Genomic DNA, 26744 nt, shown 5'->3' on the forward strand with positions numbered 1-26744 from the left:
GACTACCACCCTCCATCTTTGTTTTCTGGGATTCTGTTCGGCCTTTGGGTTCTTCGGAGGATTCTTTCTGAAAGAAATCATGTGAAGAGGCAGTTTCCGTGTTGGCTGCTCTGACGTCGGGACTGGTCTTGGCAGAACAGGACCATGGGTGCCGGGTAACCCGCGACCCTTGTCCTCAGGCTCTCTGTGTGCCAAGAGTGGGGATGGGAGGCAGTCACTTCCCGCCCTCCCCCGACCCCCAGCCCAGGCTTCCAAAGAACATCCAGGAGCCACAGCCTTCACGCCTGCTACTGGAGTCAGTGCAGTTCAGTCGCTCAGTCGTGTCCGACTCTGCGACCCCATGGACTGCAGCACGCCAGCCCTCCCTGTCCATCACCAACTCCCGGAGTTTACTCAATCTCATGTCCGTTGAGTCGGTGATGCCATCCAACCATCTCATCCTCTGTTGTCCCCTTCTCTTCCCGCCTTCAATCTTTCCCAGCATCAGGGTCTTTTCAAATGAGTCAGTTCTTCTCATCAGGTGGCCAAAGGGTTGGAGTTTCAGCTTCAGCATCAGTCCTTCTTCCAATGAATATTCAGGACTGATTTCCTTTAGGATGTACTGGTTGGATCTCCTTGGAGTTCAAGGGACTCTCTCAAGAGTCTTCTCCAACACCACAGTTCAAAAGCACCAATTCTTTGGCGCTCAGCTTTATGGTCCAACTCTCACATCCATACATCACTACTGGAAAAACCGTATCTTTGACCAGACGGACCTTTGTTGGCAAAGTAATGTGAGTACGTTCTTGCTAAGCCACTGTGCTGGGGCTGTGTGTCCACACCCCACGAGAGGTGGCCCGGTGGCCTCGGTTCCTGGTCCTCCTCAGGCTCATCTGTCAGCAGCCCTGGACAGGGTCGATGGCTCCCCTGCAAACCACACCACCCTACTGTCCTCTTAATCTCACCGCTCCTTCTCTGTCTTCGTTCCTCTCCCTGACCCCTCTTGTACTCTCTTCACAACCTTGGTGAGCTTTTCCAACCTTGTGATTTAGATCAAAATGATCTCTCTACCATAAAGACCCCCGCATTTTTGTCTCTCCTTTACACTTGTGCACCTGGCTTCAAATTCCTATATCCATCTGTCTGCTTGATACCTGTCTAACCAGCATCCCAACCTATAAATGATCAAACTCCTCAACTCCCCCTACCCAGACACTTGCTTTTCTAACAGTTGACCCCACTGTCTTTAAAAATAGGGAGTCTATCCTTCTAGCTGTTCAGGTGCAAAACCTTGGAGCACCTGAGACAGGCCTGGGTGCAGATCTGACTCCATCTAGCTGTGTTTGGCTGAGAAAGATACTGGACCTTTAGTTTCCTTATTTATAAAGTGAAGACTAGGTAGAGAGCAGGGGCCTGTCTCAGGGTCTGGCACTTGTATTTTGCACATAGAAGAAAAAGCCCTAGTTGTTTACCAAAAGCAACCAGGGATCCTTGAAGAGTAACTGCTTGGAGCATAGATATAACAGAATGGGCTTATAGTATTCTGTTGCCATCTGCCGTCAAGGGTGTCAGGGACTGCTAAATGGCACAGGGCTCCCACTGGCCAAGCTGTGACAGTTTAAAGATGAACGTAATAGTAATAGGAATTTTACACTTCTACCCAAGATGGAGTTACAGGAAAAGCCAAATATACTCTCACACCCAACATAACCAAAATAAAGTTATCAAACGAGAGTTTTCTAGGAACTAGACCTTAGGTCATTCATGAAAGACAGTGACCCTGAGAGACAGGATGTAAATGGGGTGCACCCTGTAACTGCCCAGATTTGCGGCTTTGAGGAAATTGCCAGACTGTGATGCAGGGACGGGAACTCATGAGAGACCCAGCAGAGTCCCCAAGCTGAGCAGATGGAGCTGAGGGTCCAGGGATGCCAAGGTGATGGGGTGTGGGGCAGAGTGCCAAGGTAGAGAAACAGCCCAGAAAAACCCAGGAGATCTACAGAGGGTGTGTCTAGCGGGGAGGAGAACACCTTGACACCGAAGGCAAATTGTGTGCACAGGGGCACGTGTCCATCCTCTGGGCTGAGTAGTCATTACTTGCATCACTTCTCAAAGCGCGACCCAACGTGGTTGGATCGGGGCTCAAGGCTAAGGCTGCGTGGAGAAGCCCACAGGGCGCGGGCGCTGGGCCAGGGCAGTGGCTGGGCCTCGGGCTTGGTGTGCTGGGTACCTGACCCCTCGCGGCCCCTGCTCGGTATTGGAACCCGGGGAGATGGCTATGTGTGTGTGGATCACGAGAGCTGGGACAGGAGGTGCCCAGACGGTTTTGCTGAGGGACATCCCTACCAAGGGGGGTCTTCCCAGGTGGCACAGAGGTAAAGAACCTGCCTGCCAATGCAGAAGACGCGGGAAAACCAGGTTCAATCCCTGGGTTGGGAAGATCCCCTGGAGAAGGGAATGGTATCCCACTCCAGTATTCCTGCATGGGAAATCCCATGGACAGAGGAGCCTGGAGGGCTGCAGTCCGTGGGGTCGCAAAGAGTTAGAGATGGCTGAGCTACTGAAGAAAAACAAGCTTTTCTGGAGCACTGATGAGTGTGTCTCTCCTCACTAGAATCAGTGCGTCCTCACTGGTGGGGACCAGATACTGCTACCGGAACCCCGGCATCTCATAGAGGGCCGGACTCAAAGCAGCAGGGGCTCAGAAAATGAGAATGAATGTGGGTTGAACAGATGCTCTTGGGAACATCCACCCTCCCCTGCAATCTCAGCCCACCCAGAATGGCAGCCCAGTGAGAATCAGACCTGAGACTTCGGCACATCAAGGGGAGTGTCCTGGGAAAAATTTATTTTAGGTGAGGATGGGGAGCCTGAGCTGGGCAGGGCCCCTTTGAGAAGGCCTGTGGCTGGCAGAATGAGGGCCATGGCTCCCTCCCCAGGAGGAAGGACACGACATTTCTCAGAGCCGGGGATGGGGTGCATTTTCTAAATTCCTGCGCTTGGGAGCCTCTTAGAGGAACCCGCCACCACACAAAGCAGGAGGCATGTCTGTGGCACTGAGACTTTTCCGGACATCAAAGTGTCATTGTCACTTTCAACACAGAGACGTTTTTCTTCCTGCCTCTGTTTCAGCCACATTCCCTGTGTCCATGAGAAGATCCCACACTCAGCTCCACGGCAGAAAGCTGCAGCTCAGAGGCAACACCGAGCGACCAAGAGAAAGCCTGGAGCAGCGCGGGGCACCCAGGCGGCCCTGTCCACATGCCTAGTGCAAGAAGCACTTGCTACCAGGCTGGCACCTGATTCCCCACCACCAAGCGTGATCGGCCTGCCTCCCCTGGACACAGGGTGGCAACACCTCAAAGCTGGGACACGCCGCTTTATTGTCAAACACCATCCAGAAGACACATTTTTTTCCTGAATTGGGGGAATAAAAAAAATATGAAGACCTGAGAATGACCGCTGTGACTGCTCAGCTTTGATGAAGTGTATTCACCCCATCGGTGACATCAAATGTCATGAGGAATTCTTTTCCTTAATGCTTTTGTCTCGTGAAGGGTTTTATGAGGTTTCCATGGGAAAGTACCGGGTGTCAACTTTCTGGCTGAATTAATTCACCAAATGAATGATATAAAACTAAACATTTACATTGTTAAAGTCAAGGCCTGATCTGTCTAGTAGGGAGAAACAAAATTTTAACTTCAAAAAGAAGTATCTGTATTATTATGATAATAACAGGTTTAATCTTCATATCAAAACAAATGGTTTGGGCTTGGATGAGAAATAGCTCTGGTTTGGGGGAGGTTCTGAGCCAACCTCTGGGGCATTTCCTGGAAGGATCCATGGTTCCATCAAAGCCTCGAAGTTTAAAATCTCCCTGCCATGAAACATCTGATCAAAGGCACCCTTGCCAAGTCACAGAGGTTTGTGGAAATGCCTGTTTGCCCATTTGGGCAGCAGGCCTGTGGCCTGGGCACGGTGCCAGGTGGCCGTTCCTCGAGCCCTGAGATGCTCTTGCAGGTGACGCTGTGGAGGAATCACCTGTACGTGGGTGGGGAACACTGGACAAGCTGAGACCCGTTCTGGCTTCGGGAGGCGAACAGGTATCCTCTACGTGCCCTTCTTTTTTTACCCACGTCCTGGCCAGCTGCTCTGGAGGGCCTGCCTCCCAGGTCTCCCGCCTCCTGGGCTCTTGATCGCCTGCTACCCTGAACTTTCAGACAGCAGCCACGCTGGGCCCACAGCAGGGGCCTCCCTTCCAGTCAGGCTGCAGGTCTCCCCCAAGGGCCCCCTGGTTCACAAGGCATTGGCTTCCTCATTTGTCCACTGGAGATGTTCTAAGGCTCTTCTGGCCTCACTGCTGTGATTTTCTTCCTTCTACCAGGTGGAAGAGCAGGTGGCCCTGAGCACGTGGGACTGGGGCTCATCCCCAACAGGGGAGGCAGTCCCGTGCCCCCAGGGGAACAAGGAGACCAAGGACACCTGGGATGTGTAATCCCAGATGGTCAGAGCAGGGGGGTGGGGGACACACCTCTGGGACTCACTTTCTAGAGAGGGACCCCGAGGCCCAGAGTGGGGAAGTGACTGCAGGTTAGTTCGAGGGCAAGGATCAGAACTGGGGACTCTGGCTCTGGTCCCCCCACAACACACACGCTGTAGGCACACACGCCTCTCTCTGGGGAGGGGGCTGGGCTGTGGCTCTGAGCGGCCTCCGGCACCAGGGAAGGAAGATCCAGCCAGGCAGAAGGCTTGGGCTCAGTCCCTGCCGCTCTGGGCGCAGATGGGACCCAGCAGCCTGGGTCTCACCTGGGAACTGCTGAGACCTGCAGACTCATAGGCCGTGTCCCAGACCCATGGAATCAGAACCTGCAACATCTCCATGAGACTCATTCGCAAACCTGAGGGTGACTCCCTCCAGCTCCGCAAGGCATACCTCCTAGATGTGCCCTCCAGTGGGAGACCTCCCCGGGGCGCTGTGGGACACGTGTGAGGCCCTGTAGCCTCGTGTCTGAGCCACACTCAGCTAATGAGCCTCCCTTGGAGCACATGGCGAGTGGGCATCAGAAAGGGAAAGTGTTTCAGGATTCAAGAGACCCTTGTAGATGGCTCTCCCCGGCACTCGCACCTTCCTTCTGCCTGGGTCTGCACGGCTGATCATCTCTTGCCAGCAAGCACGATGGCCAGCAGCCAGCCATGTTCAGAACTGTCTGAATGTGGATTTGAAGAGGCCAGTTGTGAAAAATCTTGGAACGTGTGCCCCCAGCCCAGTTCCGGTCAGATGGGGCTGGGTCTGGGAGGAATGGCACGTTGGTTGGTTGCTGGGTGACAGTGAGGCTGCTGCTGCACCGGCCTCAGCAGCAGTACTCCCGCTCAATGCTGGCCATCAGCTCCTCCTCGGAGTAGTCATATGTGATGGCCGACTGCCTCTCGGGCTTCTTGTGGCAGCTGCCTGGGGCCCTGTGGGTGAGAAACACAGACACGGAAAGCAAGATGTTACCTTCAAACTCCACATCTCTACTGGACAGCTGCAGTTGCCGTGGATGGAATTCTGATCCATCCTCAAACTCAGACTGAAAACCTCTGCCCTGGGGACACATCCTCAACCTCTTCCATGAGCAGCTCCTGACTCATTCTTTGGTTTCATCTCCCGCTGTGTAACCCAAGACCTTACCCTGTGAGGAAGCCAGTGACTGCAGTGCTTCAGGGTGAGGGCCTGGGGGTCGAAAGACCTGGTTTGCATCCCAGCTCTGCTTGCATCTTGCATCCCACTTACTAGCTTAGTGACAGTTTTCTCTAAAATGGAACTGCATTCCTAAGTTCATTCTGAGGCATAAATGAGACCATGCGTGGACGGCATGTGACCCTGAATCTTGCACCCTGCAGAGCCCTCAGAAAGGTGAGCTGTGTCGAGATTCTCTATCAGCTGACTTACTCCTTGTGTCTGCACCCTCAGGGGCTCTCGCAGGAGCTGCCCCTATAGGACAGGATTTGGCGTCGGGGTCCTCTGGATCATGACCAGGCCCCCTACTCACTGGGCAGTGTATTAAGTGACCAAGTCCTGGCTCCTCGTCCCACAGCTTGGACTCTGGTTGCCACCAGCCTCGACCCGCAGCCCACGCCCTCTCCGGCTTTCTGGACTTCTCTGTGACCCCAGACTCCCCTGAGGAGGGAAGGGGCCGGCAGTCCAGACCCTGGGGAGGGCCTGTGTGGCTTCAGAGCCTGCTCCCCGAGGGCACAGCCCTGACCACACCTGCAAAACTCTCCCCTTCCAGTCACTGTGCCAGGACCTGCCTGGGAGTCACCCAGCCCTGAGCCCAGGGCCTAGGGCGGTACTCAGCACGCTCCCACCGAAGTCTATTGAGGGACTGAATGAATGAATGAAGTACTCCTGGTGAAGGACATCCTGGAATGTGCATGTGAGGGGAAGGGACCTATTTGTTTCAAAATAAGAATAAATAGCTAATTCTTTCAAGGCGGAATTTAATCCTCCTAACGTCCTTGGGTTGATGAAATTCACTGAAATTCACTGCCAGTTATCTTTACAATCAGTAAAAATACGCAGCTGGGACTGAGCAGTGTGGGCACCAGGATGGGCCCGTGTCCTCAGCATGGCCATAGGCACAGGTTTCCGGGTCAGCTGAGCAGAGCTGGCCGCTGGTACCTGGTCACTGCAGTGGGACCGGCACCCGGTCCTGTATGTGAGCCCACGGGGCCGAGCCCCCCTGGAGCTGGTGTGCAAGGCGCTGCCAGTGCTGTCTGCAGAACGCGTGAGGGGCAGGGGGCTGCCAGGGAGGATGGGTAGGGATGCTCCACTCTGCCGAGGGAGGCTTTGGCCTTGGCGGGAGGCTGAGTCAGTGTACAGGCTCTCACCACTCCACCTCCAGGGCCACGATGGAGGCCCCGTGTGCACCCAGCCTCCTACTTAACAGCAGTGGCCCTGAGGCAGGAAACAGATGGGCCCCCTCCCCATGGTAAAGCAATTGAGATACATTCTCTATGTTCTGAAACTCCAAGACGAGAATAGCAGGGCAATTAAGGGGGGAGGCTGGACCTTGCACAAACCACATATTTCTCATTCCCAAAGTCAGGAGACCTCCCCAACCAAACGTGCATAGAAAAGGCTCCTTGGAGGTCAAAAGAGGAGCAATGTCAAGGGATGCTCTACCCAGACACCTTTCTGGTAGGATCCATCCTGGCTAAGAGAAACCTGTGCACATATGGGAGGATCCTGAGATATACAAAATATGGACTGTGAACCAGGCAAATCAGCATGATTGGCCAAAGGAAAATTGGAAGAAAATATCCCATAAAAGTGGAGAAAACATTGGCGATCCACTCCAGTATTCTTGCCTGGAGAGTCCTATGGACAGAGGAGTCTGGCAGGCTGCAGTCCAGGGGTTGCAAAGAGTCAGATGCAACCAAGCGACTAACACTACACTATTATTACTATTATGTGGAGAAGGAAATGGCAACCCACTCCAGTATTCTTGCCTGGAGAATCCCATGGACAGAGGAGCCTAATGGGCTACAGCCCACGGGGTCGCAAAGAGCCGGACACAACTGAGCGACTAAACCACCACCACCACCACCATCCCATAAAAGTAATTCAAGCTACTATGAGAGCACCGCTCAGCAACTCAGGGACTATCCCGCTGAGGCTGCCTGTATCTATCCACGGACTGTACTCTTTTCCCTGTTAATAAATACTTGACTTGCTTCACTACTTTCCGTCTTTGTGGATATTTTTTCCTGCAAAGCTGAAGGGCCAGGGTCCTTGTCACTGACCACTGGTCTGGTGGCCAGGAACTGGTGCTCTCAACGCCGTGATCCAGCCCATCTCCAGGCCAGGCCACCCACAGCTCTTGGTTTCAGCCCTCCTTCTCCCCCAGACCCTGTTCCAAATGCCACCAGCCCATGTTCAGGGTCCTGTTCACACCTCCACACCTTGCTCGTGGCTCCGGCACCTGGCGCGCTCCTGCCTTCCTCAGTGAAACCACTCATCCTCCAAGCCATTGAAGCCTCAGCTCCTCCACGAGCCCTCCGGCTGCTTCTGTCCCCCTTGGACCTCCCTTGAGCCCATCTGAAGAGACCCCACTCTTCTGGAAAAGGTTTTGCAAATGTTTGTTAAATAAGGGAAACCAGCAAGGTTCTGGCCCCGCAACCATTTGGAACTGGTAATAAAAATAGCTGTTGAGCCAGCGTTTTCACAGCTTCTCACATCCACAGTCTTGAGCACCACCATCCCCTGCGTCCCAGGGACAAGGGCCATCATGGTGACTCCTTAGAGATGAGAAAGCAAGGGCAGATGGGCCGGGGCCCAGGTCAGCCCAGCCCAGCCTCCGGGTACAGGGTGCCCTGGAGGCCCTGGGAATCCTCACACAGCCCAGGGCCATGCCGACAGTGGAGGCCTGGAGTCTTCAGCTGACACTTTCCAGGGGGTTTAAATGTGTTTTCCTGCTAACATGTAATAGGATTACTGGGGACCCACCTGTCACCCCTCTAGGCTGGAAAGTCCTGAAGGCCAGGACGGCGCCTCATTCACAGATGAGCACTGCACACAGTTTCCGAGTGAATGAGTGAGGGCAGGCGCAGAGATGCAGGTGCTTGGGGGATGACAGGGGAGGGGAGCTATGATTTCTTGCAGAGATGCACCTCCCTGCCCCATACTTACTCAGAGACATGGCTGCCCTCTGGGTGGTCTTCAGCGCTCTGCTTTGGGGACACCTTGAGAAGGACAAACCGAAGAGGCATCAGAAGGTTGTCGGTGCTGCAGCCTGCCTTTGCACTGGCTTCCTGCTGACAGAGAGCCACTGCGTTCAACCCACAGCTAATAAACGAGCACTGGAAAGTGGAAGGTCTCCCCCGGTGTCTAACTCCAACTGCCTGTTCTGTAGGTGGGAAGCTGAGGCTGAGGGGAGTGACCTACACAGCTCACACTAAGAGACCTTCTTCCCTGGGAGCTACCGTCCAGCAAGCCCCCTACCTCTCACTCTGGGAGTGGAGGTCCTGACCTCCATCCAAGCCCTTGCCTGGCAGCCTGCCCTGCTGCTCTGCTACACCTTGTCTGTCCGGAGTCAGGAGTGCACGGGCGTTGCACACGTCTGTCTGCAAATTCTACCAATGATCTATGCCTGTCCTGTCGCCAGCACTGCCCCGTCTCAATGACCACAGCTTCAGATGAAGCTGGACTGGTCCTGGTTCTTTGCACTTCCAAAAATGTGTGTTGTGGTCAGCTTGTCCCCCTTGGGGGTTTTGTTGGGGTTGAATCAATATGCAAATCATTTCAGGCAGACTTGATATCTTTTTTAAAAAATTGGAGTATAATTGCTTTATAGTGTGGTGTTGGATTCTGCTGTACAACGAAGCGAATCCGCTATAAGTATACATATATCCTCTGCCTCTTGAGCCTCCCTCCCTCCCACCCCCTGTCTATGTCATCGCAGAGCACCGAGCTGAGCTCCCTGTGCTATATAGCAGCTTCCCACGAGCCATCTGTTTTATACATGGTAGTGTATAGATATGGGCTTCCCTGGTGGCTCAGATGGCAAAGAATCTGCCTGCAACGCAGGAAACCTGGGTGCGATCCATGGGTTGGGAAGATCCCCTGGAGGAAGGCATGACAGCCCACTGCAATATTCTCTTTCCTGGAGAATCCCATGCACAGAGGAGCCTAGTGGGCTACAGTCCATGGTGTCGCAAAGAGGTGGATACGACTGAGCGACTAAGCACAGAAGCATACAGTGTATATATATATATCAATGTCACTCTGTCAATTCACCCTGCCCTCTCCTTCCCCCTTCCCTGTGTCATAATCTCTATAATAACAAGCCTTCCAGTTCATAAACAAGGAACATCTCTCCATTTATTTAGGATTTCTTTAATGTCTTTTAAGAAATCTTAATCATTTTCCCTGGAGAAGTCACAGACACCTCTTTTTAAACCAGTTTCTAGATACTTGATAATATCTTTTTTCAAATAAAATTTTATCTTCTACCTGCTTGTTTGTGCAGAGATACGACTGAAACACATACACTTCGTGTTCAGCAGTTTTACTAAGCTCTCTTAATTAGCCCTAATAATTTATTTGTAGATTCTTTTGGACTTAATTTCTTCCCATTCACGTTATGTGGGAATAATGGCCATTCAGTTTTTTTCCTTTCTGATCCTTACATATTTTCCCCCTAGCCTTCCTGCACTGGCTAGGACATCCAGTACTACCTTGAAAAGAAGTCATGATAATAGGCATCTCTGCCTTGTTCCTGTAGTGAAAGGGAAAGATTTAATTATTTCAAATATAGTATTAGTTTTGCTGTGGCTTTTCCTCAAGCTGTCTTTCATCAGATCCCGGTCTCTCTGTGCTGGTCATTTCTTCAGCTCTGTCTTCCAGGGCACTGATCTTCTCTAAATCTCTAATTTCCTGTTCACCCAAACCATCAGAATCTTTAATTTTGTTTATTGTATCTTTTATTTCTACAAGCTCTATTTGGTTGTTTTTCAAATATGCTAGGTCACTTTCTATAGGTCCTTCTTCACAAATCATGCATGTGTGCTCAGTCGCTTCAATCATATCTGACTCTATTGCAACCCCATGGACTGCAGCCCACCAGGTTCCTCTATCCATGGGATTCTCCAGGCAAGAATACTGGAGTGGGTTGTCATGCCCTCCTCAGGGGATCTTCCCATCCCAGGGATGGCACCTGTGTCTCCTGCATCCCCTGCAGTGCAGGTGGATTGTTTAACATTGTTATTTTTGTTCAGTCGCTCAGTTGTGTCCGACTCTTTTTGACCCTATGGACCGCAGCTTGCCAGGCTTCCCTGTCCATCACCATCTCCCCGAGTTTGCTCAAAATCATGTCCATTGAGTTGGTGATGCCATCCAACCATCTCATCCTCTGTCGTCCCCTTCTCCTCCCGCCTTCAATCGTTCACAGCATCAGGGTTTTTTCAAATGAGTCAGTTCTTTGCATCAGGTAGCCAAAGTACTGGAGCTTCAGCTTCAGCATCAGCCCTTCCAATGAATATTCAGGGTTGATTTCCTGTAGAATTTACCGGTTTGATCTCCATGCAGTCCAAGGGACTCTCTAGAGTCTTCTCCAACACCACAGTTTGAAAACATCAATGCTTTGGCACTCAGACTTCATTACGGTCCAACGCTCACATCCGTACACAACTACTGGAAAAATCATAGCTTCACTATACAGACCTTTGTTGGCCAATAATCTTTGGTAATCCAAATAAATAACTGAGGCCCTCAAGAGTCTATTTTTGTTGTTTTTGTTTCTTCTGATTTTCACTTGGCTCTCTGAAAGTGTTAGTTGCTCAGTCATGGCTGACTCTTTGCAACCCCATGGACTGTAGCCCACCAGACTCCTTTGTCCATGGAATTCTCCAGCAAAGGACACTGGAGTGGGTTGCCATTCCCTTCTCCAGGGGATCTTCCCGACCCAGGGATCGAGCCTGGGTCTCCCACATTGCAGGCAGATTCTTTACCGTCTGAGCCACCAGGAACAACTCTCTGGGTGGTTGATTATTTTTTCTTGTCTGATGCTCATTATCCTTGAAAATCCTTTGTGGGTGTTCTCTGAGGCCTGAGAGGAAGAAGCCTTCCTCTGGGGAGGACATACACTTGCTCTGTTCAGGCACTAGGGGGCACTCTCAACCTGGGCCCACTTGAAATAAATCCAGCAAGCTGGAGAAGGTGAGGGTGGGATGATTTGAGAGAAAAGCATTGAAACATGTATATTATCACATGTGAAATAGATCACCAGTCCAGGTTCGAAGCATGAGACAGGGTGCCCAGGGCTGGTGCACTGGGATGACCCTGAGGGATGGGATGGGGAGGGAGGTGGGAGGGGGGCTCAGGATGGGGAACACACATACACTCATGGCTGATTCATGTGAATGTATGGCAAAAACCACCACAATATTGTAAACTAATTAGCCTCCAATTAAAACAAATAAATTTTAAAAAAAGATTGCAGGGAGAAATATCAATAACCTCAGATGTGCAGATGACACAACGCTTGTGGCAGAAAACAAAGAACTAAAGAGCCTCTTGATGAAAGTGAAAGAGGAGAGTGAAAAAGTTGGCTTAAAACTCAACATTAAGAAAACTAAGATCATGGCATCTGGTCTCATCACTTCATGGCAAGTAGATGGGGAAACAGTGGAAACAGTGACAGACTTTATCTTTTTGGGCTCCAAAATTACTGCAGATGGTGACTGCAGCCATGAAATTAAAAGGTGCTTGCTCCTTGGAAGAAAAGTTATGACCAACCTAGATAGCATATTAAAAAGCAGAGACGTTACTTTCCAACAAAGGTCTGTCTAGTCAAAACTATGGTTTTTCCAGTAGTCATGGATGGATGTGAGATTTGGACTATAAAGAAAGCTGAGTGCCAAAGAATTGATGCTTTTGAACTGTGGTGTTGGAGAAGACTCTTCAGAGTCCCTTGGACTGCAAGGAGATCCAACCAGTCCATCCTAAAGGAGATCAGTCCTGAATATTCATTGGAAGGACTGATGCTTAAGCTGAAACTCCAGTACTTTGGTCACCTGATGCGAAGAGCTGACTCATTTGAAAAGACCCTGATGCTGGGAAAGATTGAAGGCAGGAGGAGAAGGGGATGACAGAGGATGAGATGGTTGGATGGCATCACCGACTCAATGGGCATGAGTTTGAGTAAGCTCTGCGAGTTGGTGAGGGACAGGGAGGCCTGGCGTGCTGCAGTCCATGGGATCTCAAAGAGTCAGACACGACTGAGCAACTGAACTGCACTGGACGGATTCAGGTATTTTGGACCAGCCAGGTGATGGGAACTGGGGCTGCAGACCTAAGGGACAGCTAGACTGTGGCTTTTGTACCCTCCTGCACTGTTGTGTGCTGTGACACTTGTCTTGTAGTCCCGTGAGGGTCCTGAATGTACGAGCGAAGGATCTACTCTTAGTCTCTATTGTCATTGGGCCCTAAACTCTGTCCCCTTTACTGTTGGACACTGTCAGACCCAGAGCTCACGTTCACCTGAGGCAAGCACAGCCCAATGGGTCACCTGCCTCTCTGGATTCTGCCTTCCTTAGATCTGGGCTGGTAATTCCTCACTGTCTCATGAGCCACTTTATGCTTCAAAGACATTCTTACCACATTAACTATACCCAGAATATTAAACTGTCTTCAGCAGAGGGGCTTGTCTGAATAAGCTTCTTCACCGTGTTCCCCAGTATAAGGCACTTGGCACTGTGGACTCCAGCCTTTGACCCGTGAAGCTGAGCAAGGCCACGGCCCATCCAGACGTCAGCCTGCTTTGTGCAACAGCTCCCCATTGGCATAAGCAGCATCCTTAATACAGACCATGGCTGTCAAGGACCCAGTCTTCCAGGAGCCCATAGCGCATGGGGCGAGTCTCATAAAGATGCAATGTGATGCCACGTGATGAATTCTATAGCCAAGTTATAAGGTGCTGGGAAGTGCTGGGAAAGCCTTCACTCTGCGACAGGAGGGGAAACCAACTCTGAATGGGAAAAACTATTCCGAGAAAAGTGGCAAGAATAACATTTTAGCTGGAGTTTTGAAAGATCAGGAGTTTACCAGATGTAAAGGAAGGGAAGGGTACCCTGGATGAGGAAGAGCATATGCAAATACGTGGAGTCATCAAAGGCCATGAATAAGTCTTCATTCATTAACTCTCACGTGCCCTGGTGGGCGCGGGGTTCCATTGCCCATACAGGATATGATATCCCTGTCCAGAGCAGCCCACAGCTGGGCAGGAAAAACTAACATGAGGACACAACTAGAGAAAAACCCAGCGCCATTATCATTAACATCAGTTAATCCTCCCCAACAAGAATATCACTTCTCCTAAAGTTTACAAATCTCTAAGCAGGGCACACAATAAACATAAAATAGTTCCTGAATCGGATTGAATGTCACTTTGATGGGTAGTCATAATCCTGGGTTTGTCTATATAGCAGTTGGTATAAGAGTGAAAATAGCACAATGCAGAAAAGGGTTCAAGGCCCAGTTTTGCCATTTAATCATGATGTGCCTTTGGGTGGACTGTGAGGCTCTGTGAGCCTCAGTTTACTCATCTGTGTAACAGGTACGTAGCCTTGAGGGCCACAGAGAGAAGGCAGATTGTCTGTCTCATCCTTAGTATAATACCTGCAAACACCATGACAAACATCTGACCCAGTGTCCAGCCCAGAGTAGCCTCTGACCCAGCCCAGTGAAAAGAGAACCTGAAGGCATGAGAGGAGGAGAGCCCAGGGGAGATCTTGTGTTCGAGGCCTGAGAGGTTCAGGACAGCACTTTCTTCCCTGAGAAACTAGGTTTCTTGGGAACTGTTACCCGAGGTGGTGAACAGAAGCGAGCTGACCCTGGGTATATCCGGCCACACAGGCCCCGCGGCGTGGTCCACGGTGGCCAACCCGCTACTGCGGGCGTCCCATGCCCTGGCTATAAGAGCCTGCCCTGCCCGCCTGGTGTTCTCTCCACGTGGAGTCGGGCTGCCCAGCAAAGGTGCATGGACTCGGTCCAGGGACACCTGAGGGGCCGTGGGGGCTGCTGGACGCTGGAGATCTGCCAGGGGGAGTCAGTGTTCCCCAAAGAGTCTTTTGAAAATTCACCGTGCCTCTGGGGAGTGCAAAGATGAAGAGGAGATGTCTCCCCTATCAGCAAGGAATTCACAGTGGGAAGAGGGGGTGATGAACACAAGAGCAAGCAGAGGAGATCATGTGCATGCACACACACTTGCACACACACACACACTTGCACACACACACACATGCTCACCTCCTCTGCCTCCTGAAACAGCCCATTTCAGCTCGGGCAGTTCAGACTGTCTGAAAATTCTTTTAAACTTATTTAAAAAAAATTAATTGTGGTGCAATACACAGAACCTAAAATGTACCATCTTAACCATTTTTAAGTGTACGTGTCAGTACTAGGTGCATTTACATTGTTTTACAACCAACCTCCCAAACTTTTCATCTTGCAAAACTGAAACCTGTCCCCACTAAACAACTCTCACCCCCCAACCCCCAGCAATCACCATCCTGCTTTCTGTCCTACAAGTGTGACTCCTCTGGACACCCGACCTGAGTGGAAACATGCAATATTTGTCATCTGGTGACTGGCTCACTTCACTTAGCATAATGTCCTCAAGGTTCATCCATGTTGTAGCCTATGCCAGGACTTACTTCCTTTTTAGGGTGGAGTAATATTCCCCTGTACGTATATACCATGTTTTGTTTATCCATTCATCCGTCAAGGGACACTTGGGTGGCTTCTACTTTTTGGTTATTGTGAATAATGCCCTTATGAATATGAAGCCTCTTTGAGATACTACCTTCAGTTCTCTCAGGCATATAAGAAAGCTCTCTTTTACTGACACCAATCTGCCTCCCTGCAGTTTTCAGTCTCTGAGCTTAGTTATAGTCTCAGGGACAACACAGAAGAAAAGTAATGCTTTTTACCCAACCATTCTTCAGCGATCTTTTTCATGAAGTCATCCAGTAGGGACCCTAGTTCTTTCTTGACCATTTCTGCTGGAACCAGCTTTTGTCATCACCAGATGGAGCTTTCCGTTTCATCACCAGATTTTGTAAGCGTTGTTCAGATATAGTTTCTGCCCTCAGGAGGACAGCTGAGGGACTTCCCTGGTGGTTCAGTGGTTAGAGCTCCACACGTTCACTGATGAGGGCCTGGGTTCAATCCCTGGTTGGGCAACTAAGATCCCATGAGCTACTAGTGCAGCAAAAAAAAAAAAAAAAAAGGCAACTGAGTGAAAGACTGCTCAGATTGGAATCAAACATTTGCATCATCAGCCTGTTTCCACTTCTCTGAGCTGTTCTACTCAATACTAAAGAGGATATGCTGCTGGCCAACCAAGATGGCAAAGACGTATGAGGTCTATTGCGTACGAGGACTGGACACCCTGAAGCTGCACTCAAACGGAAGACCATACTCTTTCTTTTATAACTTTCCTGACAGTTCAGCTTTATTCTTTCACTTTTTCACCTGTGTTTCTTTCTGTGCTTGTGGTTTGCACGTGTGGTTCTTTCTCTTGTTAATATGTCTGTAACTTGACTCAGATGCAAAACGCGTTACACACCCTCCCAGCTTGACCCACCCTGGATCTCCCAGAAGATGCAGCTGGTGGAAGCTTCGCAGGAGCTTGGATGAAGAGCAAAGACACAGCAGCCCCTGGTGGCTGCTCCAGGCCGAGTGCAGATGCAAGCTGCCGCCTCCAGCCAGCTGCCTGCCTGCCTGCCTCTCCTGGTCAGTAGGACAGACTTCTGTCCCACCCCAGGGAGGCTGTGGCACCTGGGCTGGGGCCACGGGAACCGGACTGAGCTCAGTGCGAGTGTGTGATGTGTCATCACTCCAGGTCTTGGGGAGGCTGAACCACACCACACCACAGCAGAATGAGAAGCAGGAAGCATATGTGGAAGAAATGAATAAGATGATTTCTTAAAGCCTCCCCTGACTCTTACAACTAGGGGTTTTGGAAAAAAAGTGAAGTATCTGTAGAAAATCCAGTGCATATTTTATTTAACAATATGTGGAAATTCCATGGACAGAGGAGCCTTGTAGGCTACAGTCTATGGGGTTGCAAAGAGTAGGACACCACTGAGTGACTAAACCACTACCTTTATATCCTGCTTCTCTTGTTCTTAACTCTTAGGTTTTAACAGTTTTATATGCATATATGTACACATATCAATAATATATATAATTAACATGGGACAAGTTGTAGACATTTAAATAATACAATTTGATAGGTTTTGACATGTGTATGGGACATGGCAACCCACTCCAGTATTCTTGCCTGGAAAATTCCATGGACAGAGGAGCTTTGTGGGCTATAGTCCATGGGGCTACGAAGAGTCAGATACAACTAAGGGAATGAGCACACACACACTATGATCTTACTGACATAAAAGATATGTACAAACGGGACAGAGAAAACTGGAAGGAACTACATCAAAATATTATCAGTAATATCTGCAGAGTCTATTCTGAAATCTTTATTTCCTTTATATATTTTATATATATATATAGTTTTCTCACTTTTCTACAATGAGCAAACATGCTTTTACAATTGTAAAGTGAAGCTAATTATAGGGCTCACCTCTTTATTGAAATCCTTTCATAAGTAAGGTCATTTAAAATTTTTTTTTCTTTTATTGGATAGAACAGCCAAGAACAAAATTTTTCTCATGCACATGTATATTACCTATTCTAACTTCAAAAACAAACACTTAAAAGTAAGCATAACCTTTGCTGGGCTGGACTCATATTCAGTGACTGGGACACATTTTATGCAGTCAGGGAAATGGGTGAAGGCTCCTAGACCCAGGGAATGGAGACTTATTTCAGAGAAAAACTGAGCCCCAGAGGAGTTGGGGAACAAGTGATAATCCCTCCTGATGGCAAATTGGCTCAGTCAAAACTCTAATTGAACTTCCCTGGTGGTTCGGTGGCTAAGTATTGTGCTTTCATTGCAGGGGGCCCGGGTTCCATCCTTGGTTTGGGAACTAGATCTTATGTGCCGCAACTAAGAGTTCACATGCTGCAACTAAAGATCCTGAGTGCTGGAAAAAAATTCTAATATACAATTAGGGCTCTGCAGAGAGTGTGTTCAGAAAGACTCGGACTCGCTCTTTCCAACTACATGGCCTTGGCCAAGTTAACTGCCTCTCTGGGGCTTCTCCCCTCTCCTATGACATGAAGTTAGGGGAAAGTGACAGCAATTCGGCAAGGACCTATTCTGACAAGGATTAAGTAAAACACTGGATGTTAGGAGCGGGCTCTCTGAATAGCCCCAGTAAATAGTGGCTGTATTACAATATATGAACAGTTTCTGAGCAACTGTAAGTGAATCGCAGAGCCCTCTGTTTAGTAGAAATCAAAACTGGTACAGGACGGGGACCAGACCTCATTCTGGATCTTTTTTCTCTTTGTTCTTCTGCCTCTGCCCCGGGTGACCAGCAATATGCTTACACGCACAGGCTCATGAAAACACTCAAAGAAAAGGATGCTCGTAACAGATGTATTAAGTAAATAATTGGGAGTCTCACAACTTTTAGTAAAAATGGTATGACCCCTAAGCACATAAACATCTGAATGAACAAGGAGGCTGCCAAAAATGACAAGGTGGAGTACCTTTATCAGACAAAATAAAGGTTCTGATTAGATTGCTTGAGCAACACTCGGGATTACTGAATGTTTAAAAAAAAAGTCATTTGGTAAAGAAAAATGGGCCAGGCATTAGAATCACTGTGAGTAGAGCATTGCAAGTGCTAGACACCTGGAAAACGAAAAAGGCATGGAACATTCCAGGTTGTCTGTTGATGGAGCCCGGCAGACTTGCTACAAACTCTGCTCCCTCCACTTACTGGCAGTGTGGTTTTGGGAACATGATGATTCTCTGGGACTGAAATGGCTTTGTTTATAAAACAGAGAAAGCATTATTTACCTATTTATTAATAACTCAGAGTCTTAGAAAATGTTCAGTTGCCAGAGACCCAATTAAAGGGCATAAACTATAAAGCAGAAAGGCTAAGGCTCCACACCTGGCCATATATGCATATGTGCATGCTAAGTCACTTCATTTGTGTCCAACTCTTTGCAACCCCATGGACTGCAGCCTACCACGCTCCTCTGTCTGTGGGACTCTCCAGGTGAGAATACTGCAGTGGGTTGCCATTTCCTTCTCCAGGGTATCTTTCTGACCCGGGGATCAAACCTGAGTCTCTTATGTCTCCTGCAATGGCAGGAGGGTTCTTGACCACTAACGCCACCTGGGAAGCCCCCACACTTGGCCATACAGGTAGTTAACTTTCTACCTGAGACCTCTAGAGCCAGGACATGAAGAACCTTCAGCCTTTTTACTCAGTCTCCCCAGAACTGAAAAGAATGGATAGGACTCGGGAGCATCCATTCAGCTATAGTAATCTAGGACTCCAGGATTTATTCAAGAAATATCTATGGCACAGAAGATACATACTATCCACACACAAAAGAGCAACATGGCTGGGGACTTCACCTCCTAATGTCTCTTGACTCCATCTCCCCTTCAGCCCTCTAACTGCCCTGCTTCACTCAGGACCTGCTCCTGTGGACCGCTGCAGCAGTCCCGTTAGCCATCTTGCCCCTTGTCTTACTGGGCCCAGTTTGTCCACCCCATGGCTGTTGGCCTAACCTTCCTAAGACACAAAATACCACTCCTCTTAGCCCTTCAAAATACCCAAGGTTTTTATGATCAAGTCCAAACTCCTCAGCCCAGAGCACTTCTAGCATGACATGTCTATAGCCTGGCATTCATCCTTCCCACCCTCTTCAACTCCACTGTTAGCACCCATACCCTGGGTACCACGTGAGCTGACCACCATTGCCCTTGTACTCAGGATTCTCTTTGCGCAAATGCTCTTCACTGCTTGTTTGCCCAGCTAGTGCCATAGACCCTTCCAGATCGAGGTCAAGTCTTGTCCTGCTGGGATGCTGATGTGACTTCTCCAGGGGACTCTCTAGACGGACTGCCCACCGGTGTTCCACTCTGTTTTTGGATCTCTCTCGCCCATTACACTGTGAACTTCTTTAGGGCAAAGACTGTGTGCCATCTGTGTTCATCTCTAACACCCAGAGTGATGCCTGGCACACAGCAGATGCTCAAAGAATACCTGAGAAGTGACTTAAAGGGTGAATAAGGCAGCCCCAGCACCCTGGGAGTTGTTACAATACTCAGCCAATGAGGGTGGGACAGGGGGTGGGGTGGGAAACTCTCTTTCTGTTTTCATTTTCACTTCTGAAACTTCCAAAGTACTTGAAAATTGAACACAAAGATTGCTTCCATGCCACCTCAGAATTTCCCCCAAATTTCTCAACCGGTTATCCCTTTTGAGGGTTATATAACGGAACGCTGATGTAATCCTAAAGGAATCTTGTTATATAATTCGGTCCCTCTTGCTGCAGCTCACTTTGGGAGGGTAGCAGGGCTTGGGCAGGAGGGGATCAGGGGAGGAAGACCCTGCACTGTCCAGGTTGGCTCGGTCCTTTCCACCTCTCCCCACCTCCACCTCGTGGAGGAGCTTCCCACTTTCTCCTGCTTGGTGGCTGCCCCCAAGATACTTCCCTCCCATCCCCAACAGTCTTAAGCAGAGCCTGTGGGACTCCAGGGCAGGGGGCCGTCTTGTACATCCTCCTCAAGCCCGAGAGCTGATGCTATACCGGTCTCCATTCAGTTCTGCGGGAGTGGTGACTATTGCCAAAAGAGAGTGCTCATTTGTATTGTCTTTTTTCTAGAACAGCAGGGATGTTATTACAAGTGTTCTGGAAGAAAGAAGAGGGAAGCCAAAAAGAAATTGCACAGCATCTTAAAATAGCCAGCAGGGTGCGAGTTGCTTGACAACTTGCATAGTGGCAAAGATCCTGATGCGCCTGTCGGGTGCGGTGCGGGGTTTTGCTACCACTGTTTGGCTCCTGGTCCCACTTCCTAGGATCCTTCTCTGACAGTGCCCTGGAGGCTGGCTGAGGAGGGAGGTACTGAAGAGACAAGCAGCCCCATGGCCAGCTCCTACCTAGGCTGGAAGGAGCCACAGTTTAAAAAACAAAAACAACAACAACAACAACAAAAGGTGACCTCTGGCCAGAAGAAAGCCCAGGAGATGCTTTTCTGCTAAGAGATGTCTGGGTCCCTGTCCCGCTCCCTGTCAACCCCCAAGGTGGAGGCAGTTAAACCAGCACCCAGAGGAGGCAGAGAGACTCAGAGGGGATGTTTGGGAAGGAGAGGCCGTGCGATCAGCAAGAGACCCCGGTGGGATTCGGGGACGGCCAGACGGTGGGTGACACAGGGCAGCGGGGACAGGGCACCGCGCAAGCCCAGGGAGTCTGGCAGGGACCGGGGGCGGTGGGAGTAAGGGGGGCGAGTAGGGAGCGCAAGGCGGGACGGCGCCAGGGGCTGGGGGACAGAGCGCGGGGTGCGGGCCGGCGGGGAGGACCTCCCCCCCCCGGGCGGGAACGGGCGCCGCGGCCCCCACACTCACCGGGCTCCCGGCGCCGGCTGCGGGTTTGGGCAGCGCCGGGCCCCGCGGGGCCAGCTCCGCGGGGCCCCAGCCCGCCGACTCGGCCAACAGCTGGTCCAGCAGACGCAGGGTCTCCTCCCCGCCGTCGGGGGGCGCCGCGGGGCCGGGATCGGTGCCGGCCGCCGCCTCCGGGGCCTCCTCCCCGGCCGCTGCCACCGCCGGCGCAGAGACCGGCGGCCCCGTCCCGCCCTCCGGGGCTGCCCCGCCGGGCCCCGTCGGCCGGCTGTCGGGGCTGCGCAGACGCCGCAGGGCGCGGCCGCTCCGGCTGCTGCCGCTGCCCATGGCGCGCGGGCGGAGCGGACCGGCGGCGGGGCGGGAGGAGGTCTGGGGGCGCGCCGCCCGGCCGGGGGCGGGGGGAAGGAGATCCCGGGCCCGGGACGCGATTGGGAGCGGGACGGCCGGGGGAGAGGGGAGGGGGCGCGCCGGGCCGGGAGTGGGGGATGGAGGTGATCCCGGTGCCGGGACGCGATTCGGGGTGGGGATGCGAGCCGGACCGGGGGCGGGGAGGTGCGGGGGGCGCGCCGGGCCGGGGCTCGGGGGGTGGAGGTGATCCCGGGTCTGGGACGCGGTTGGGGGCGGGGATGCGAGCCAGGCCGGGGGCGGGGCGAAGCCGCCGGTGCGGGGAGAGCGGGGCCTGGTGTCGCGGTAGGGCAACCAGAGCCCGGGACCGGGGGGAACGTGCGAGTGGGCGCGACTGGGGCCGGGGTGCTGAGCCGGGCCGGAGGCAGGAGGAAGGGCCGGGCTGGGGACGAGATCCCGCGGCGAAGAGGCGGCCGGGGGCGGCTGAGAGCGGGATGCTGGCCTGGGCCTGGTGGTGGGGCCCGAGACCCGGGGTGGTGTGCACTCTGGGGGAGCCGGCGGCCGGGGGCTGGGAGCGAGGGCCGGGTCTGGGGGCACTGGCTGGGGGGCGAGGGCACTAGTGCGCGGCGTCCTCTCCTCCTCTGACTCCTTCCTCCTCGCCCCTCCCCACCTTGGGTCCTGCGCTTCCTTGCGGGGGCCTGCCCTCCAGTCCCTGGCTCCTGGGGACTAGGGACCCTCCTAGTCCCCGCAACCAGTTAAGAACTGATCACCCTGGGGCTCCTACCGGCGCTCCGGCGAACTCGGCCGCCTTTTTCGTTCCTTTTTGGAAAGCACTGCAGAGGCCAACCCGGCCTGCCTGCGGTGGTGATGCGCGCGGAGGTGACTCCACGGTCCGGCCCAGCTCCAGTGTGGAGCGCATGGGGACGTCACCTCTCCCAGCCTCCTGTTCCTCAAAGGTTGAGTTGAGGGGTGGGGGGCGGGCGGTAAAGATACCTCTGAGGATGGGGTAAGACGACACAGGTGCAGGGCCTCGCACCCTTCCATTTCTGCCCTTCTCCCTCGCGCGCACGGACAGACCTAAGACAGGACAGGAGGGAAGGGGGCGAGTCTCTCGGACCGACTGTCCCCTCAAGCCTTTCAGCAAGGGCGCGAGTAGCAGGCAGTGGGGCCCTGGGCTTCCTGTCCCTCGGCTCCTGCCCCAAAGGCGATCTGGTACCTGAATGCCGAGCCTCGTTAGAAACCGTCATCAGAAACGTAACCACTTTTGAGAAAGAAAACATTTAAAAGGAGACACAGAAAGTATTCTCTCTTCCCTCAGGTAAAAAGCCAGTAGGTACTGATCATCATTAATTCTAGCTTTTGGTCACTGGATAGTAAAAAAGAAAGAACAAAAACGTTTATTGTTTTTAAGTGAACCAACCCCAAAATAAGAACAGCAAACAGGCCAGAGGTGTCCAGTTCAAACAGAAACCTGATGGTGTAATTGTTGGTTGTGCTTGCATTTTATTTAAGACTTCTTTCTCTCCCTTTGTCACTTATTTAAAAAAAAAATCTAACCTCTCCAAAGCAAGACAACTCCAACATGGTGAGTTTTAACTCCCATCTTGACATTAACCTGAATCTAGATGGGGCTGCAGAATAACTGTTAAGGTGAATTTTGGCTAACCTCTCCTTGTCGCAGTCTGGAACTTTTATTATTCTATCACTTCAGGAGTATGCATTGCAAACTTTATGCCCAAGAAAATGGAATAAACATGAGAGTCAAGTCCATATCCATGTTTTACTATCAAGAGACTAAGGAAGTATTTGTAACTCCTCTTCACCTTTTTTTTTTTTTTTTCTTTTTTAAAAATGTACTGTCTTAACCATCCAGATGCAGGAGATGGGCTACCTTATCTGGTGTCATTTGGGTGTTCTGAGTCCACAGATGTATCTAGTTTGAAGCTATGGATATAAGCTTTCTCTTTAAGAAAACAAATCTCATCTTGAAGTTCTTTAAGCCTGGGGAAAAAAACATTCACAGGGAAAAGAAATTTTTCTTGTATTAAGTTCAACTAAGTTTAATCATTTAAAGGAAAACATGTTTTACTTCTGCCTAAGTAGCATCTAGTCATGTGACTCATAGTTTAAATATATCCAGAGCTCCTTGTGTTCACCTCCCAGGGCAATTGATTTTTCTGATGGCTCTTGATTCCAACCCTGTTTCCCCAGACTTCTCTGGCTCACTGGGCTTCAGTGAGCATAACTGCCAAAGCCTGTGTTCTTTCCACTCTGAGAGTGCATTTAAAATCAGCCACATTCCAGGACTGGCTTCCATTTATTCATGCTTAAAACCCAGATTGATTTTATTAGCACCTTCCCATAACAAGCAAACAGCCTGAATTTTCCCACATGACCAAGGCTGTCTAAGATCATATTTAGAAATAAACAAGAATCTCTCTGTCCCAAAGAGACAAAGGAATATTGGGACATTGAAAATGGGTCTGATCCCTCTCGGGGAAGCATCCTGGCAGCCACACTCCTCCAGCTAAAGAACTTCTTTTTTATAATTATATAATTAAATCTATTTATTTTTAATTGAAGGATCATTGCTTTACAATATCATGTTGGTTTCTGCCAAATATCAACATGAATTAACCGTAGGTATATCTATGTCCTCTCCTTGTGGAACCTCCCTCCCACCTCCCTCCCCATCCCACCCCTCTAGGTTGTTACAGAGGTCCCATTGGAGTTTCCTGAGTCACAGAGCAAATGCCTATTGGCTATCTGTTTTACATACAGTGAAGTGTATGTTTCCATGTTACTCTCTCCATACACCCCACCGTCTCCTTCCTCCCTCCACCCCACCACCCCTACCCCCTGCCGTGTCCAGTCTGTTCTCTATGTCTGTGTCTCCATTGCTGCCCAGCATGTAGGTTCATCAGTCACTACTTTATGTATGATACTTTATGTATGTATGATACTTTATGTATGATACTTTATGTATCAGTCACTACTTTATGACTTCTTTATGTAGTGACTGGAGTGGTGGCTGGTGAGGGGGTGGAAGATGAGGCCCGGCTTGGGAGCTGTCTGCTTAAACTCCTGGAAAATAAGAACTTCCTGCAATGAACAAAGTAAACTTCGGGAGAGAACTGCAGTTCTTGATACTTTCTGCAGGAGATGTTTCCTGAGTGATGTTTCTCTTGGCAACGGGACTAGCCTGGCATCTGGAGATGAAGGAGGTCCCCTCCTTCCTGCAGCCTGGGGACCACCCTCATTGCAGTAGGCTGCCAAAACCTGCCTCCTTTTCAAAGCCACACTCAAGTTCCCTTTCTCCGGGACCTTCCAGATCTCTTCTCCCTCCTGAGAACCAGTATAATTTCATACCATTCTTGCCCATCCCAAGCTATTACATAGGAGAGAGATATTGTGTGGGTGCAGGTCATTATGAATATGCAGAAGGATAATGTTTGTATTCAGATGAGAAATGAGACAGCATTTGAAACACAGGCAAGCCAGATTTCAGTTTTTAATGCTTAATCAGTAACTTGAGAGAGCCACAGTGCTATCAATTATTGCTGATACCTTTCAATGGGCAGCATCTCATATAATTGCTATTGTCTTCTTGCAAAGCTCCAAGGATTTGCATCCTGTTTCATGGCTTCCCCACAGAGAGGGGTAGGAAAAGTTGTAAAGAGGGTCAACACCGTTCATTAAGGACTATTAATGAGTTACAGAACCCTTTTGCAATATTTACTCAGAAATAACATATCTTGCTGGTGAGAGGTTGCTGTGCAACACCAGCTGGGGAGCCCAGTCGCATTTTGCAATGTCCTTGGAGGGGTGGGGAGAGGGGAGGGGGGAGGGGAGGGGGAGAGGGGATGTGTGTATAATGATGGCTGATTTGCATTGTTGTATGGCAGAAACCGACACAACATTATAAAAAATTTTAAAACATATATTTAAATTAAAAAATAGAAAAAAAACACATATCTTAAGTCCTCAGAACTGGCATGTTAGCATCACGATTGCTTTGGCCCATTCTATAACACTGTAAAAGATTCTGACCCCCTGCAGTAAAACCTGGGTGACTTACATCCTTTTGAACAAAAGGTGGGAAATAGGATTCCTGATGCAGATTTTTCCATTAGTTGACCAGGTCTCACTGCTTAAAGAGACATCTCCGGGCTTCTAGTTCAAAAGGACAGAGCAGGCAGAATTTGCTTCTCTTGTTCTTTGTGACTCTAAAATTAAGATATTGAAGTTTTAAAAAAGGAAGTTCAGAAAAAGAATAAAAAGGAGGGGGAGTTGGGGAAGGAATTGAAAAAGGGAGAGAAATCCACAAATGAGAGATTTCCACACACTTTTGGAAGATGGAAAGCTGACGGTAGAGAGCTGCCAGATGAAACAGGAAGAGAAGTGACAACCTAAGATATGCTGTCTGGGGCTGGAGGGGAAACAGGGGTCGGCCTTCTAACAGACGAGGCTTGGGACTCCTCCTGTGGACGGTGCATCACCCCCAAACCCCTTCATGCATGAGGAAAGGGGACCAGGTGGCCGGCATGGCTCACTCTGCTTCTGTGTGAGGAAGACTCTCTTCCTGCTGAGCTTTTACCTGGAGTGCGGAGCTGTGTGTGTGGGGGTGGGTGTTTGATGGTCACTCTAGAGTCGGGCTCCCCCAGGTTCAGGTGCCCACACCTGCCCACTGAACTGTGGTGATGGCTCCTGCGGAAGGGCCGTCCTTCCCCGGGGGCAGTGGACAGGGCAGGCCTCCTGACTTCGTAGTTCGGTATCTGCTGGCCTTGGTGCGCCCGGTCCCCTCTCCTGGCAGAGCCGCTGCCCAGAGGCCACAGGCTGACTCTCCTTTCCATGAACTCATCGTTTCGAGTTGGAGATTTGGAGACCACTCAAAGCACGCTCAGGTTCCAGGCTTTGGTAGGGTTATTTATCACCCTGACTCATTGGAAAAGATCCTGATGCTGGGAAAGATGGAAGGCAGGAGGAGAAGGGGACGACAGAGGATGAGATGGTTGGATGGCATCACCGACTCGATGGACATGAGTCTGAGCAAACTCCAGGAGTTGGTGAGGGACAGGGAGGCCTGGCGTGCTGCAGTCCATGGGGTTGCAAAGAGTCGGAGGCGACTGAACGGCTGAACTGAACTAAACTGATCACCCTGAGGAAATTGTGTAGCAGGAGGGGAGGTGGGGAGGGGGCAAGGAAGCCTGTGCAAACGTGGCCATTGACATGCTCTGCTTATCACAGAAGTCAACCTTTGCAATACCACTGGCTAGAAGGAGGGTGTAACATGGGACTTCCCTGGTGGTCCAGTAATTAAGAACCGCCTTGCAATGCAGTGGATGTGGGTTCGATCCCTGCTCGGGGACCTAAGATCCCATATG

General features: G+C 50.7%; 1 protein-coding gene across 1 annotated transcript; it reads right to left on the reverse strand.

Annotated features, from left to right (window-relative positions):
* Window positions 1-39: 39 nt before the first annotated feature.
* CYS1 (cystin 1) lies at window positions 40-21342 on the reverse strand. Its single transcript, XM_061154808.1, has 3 exons — window positions 21022-21342; window positions 8651-8703; window positions 40-5436 (listed from the first exon to the last, which is right to left on the reverse strand). Exons 1-3 carry the CDS (start codon window positions 21340-21342, stop codon window positions 5331-5333), a joined length of 480 nt encoding a protein of 159 aa, XP_061010791.1. The 3' UTR covers window positions 40-5330.
* Window positions 21343-26744: the final 5402 nt, after the last annotated feature.

The sequence above is a fragment of the Dama dama genome, chromosome 11 (assembly GCF_033118175.1).
Source record: "Dama dama isolate Ldn47 chromosome 11, ASM3311817v1, whole genome shotgun sequence".
Lineage (NCBI taxonomy): Eukaryota > Metazoa > Chordata > Mammalia > Artiodactyla > Cervidae > Dama > Dama dama.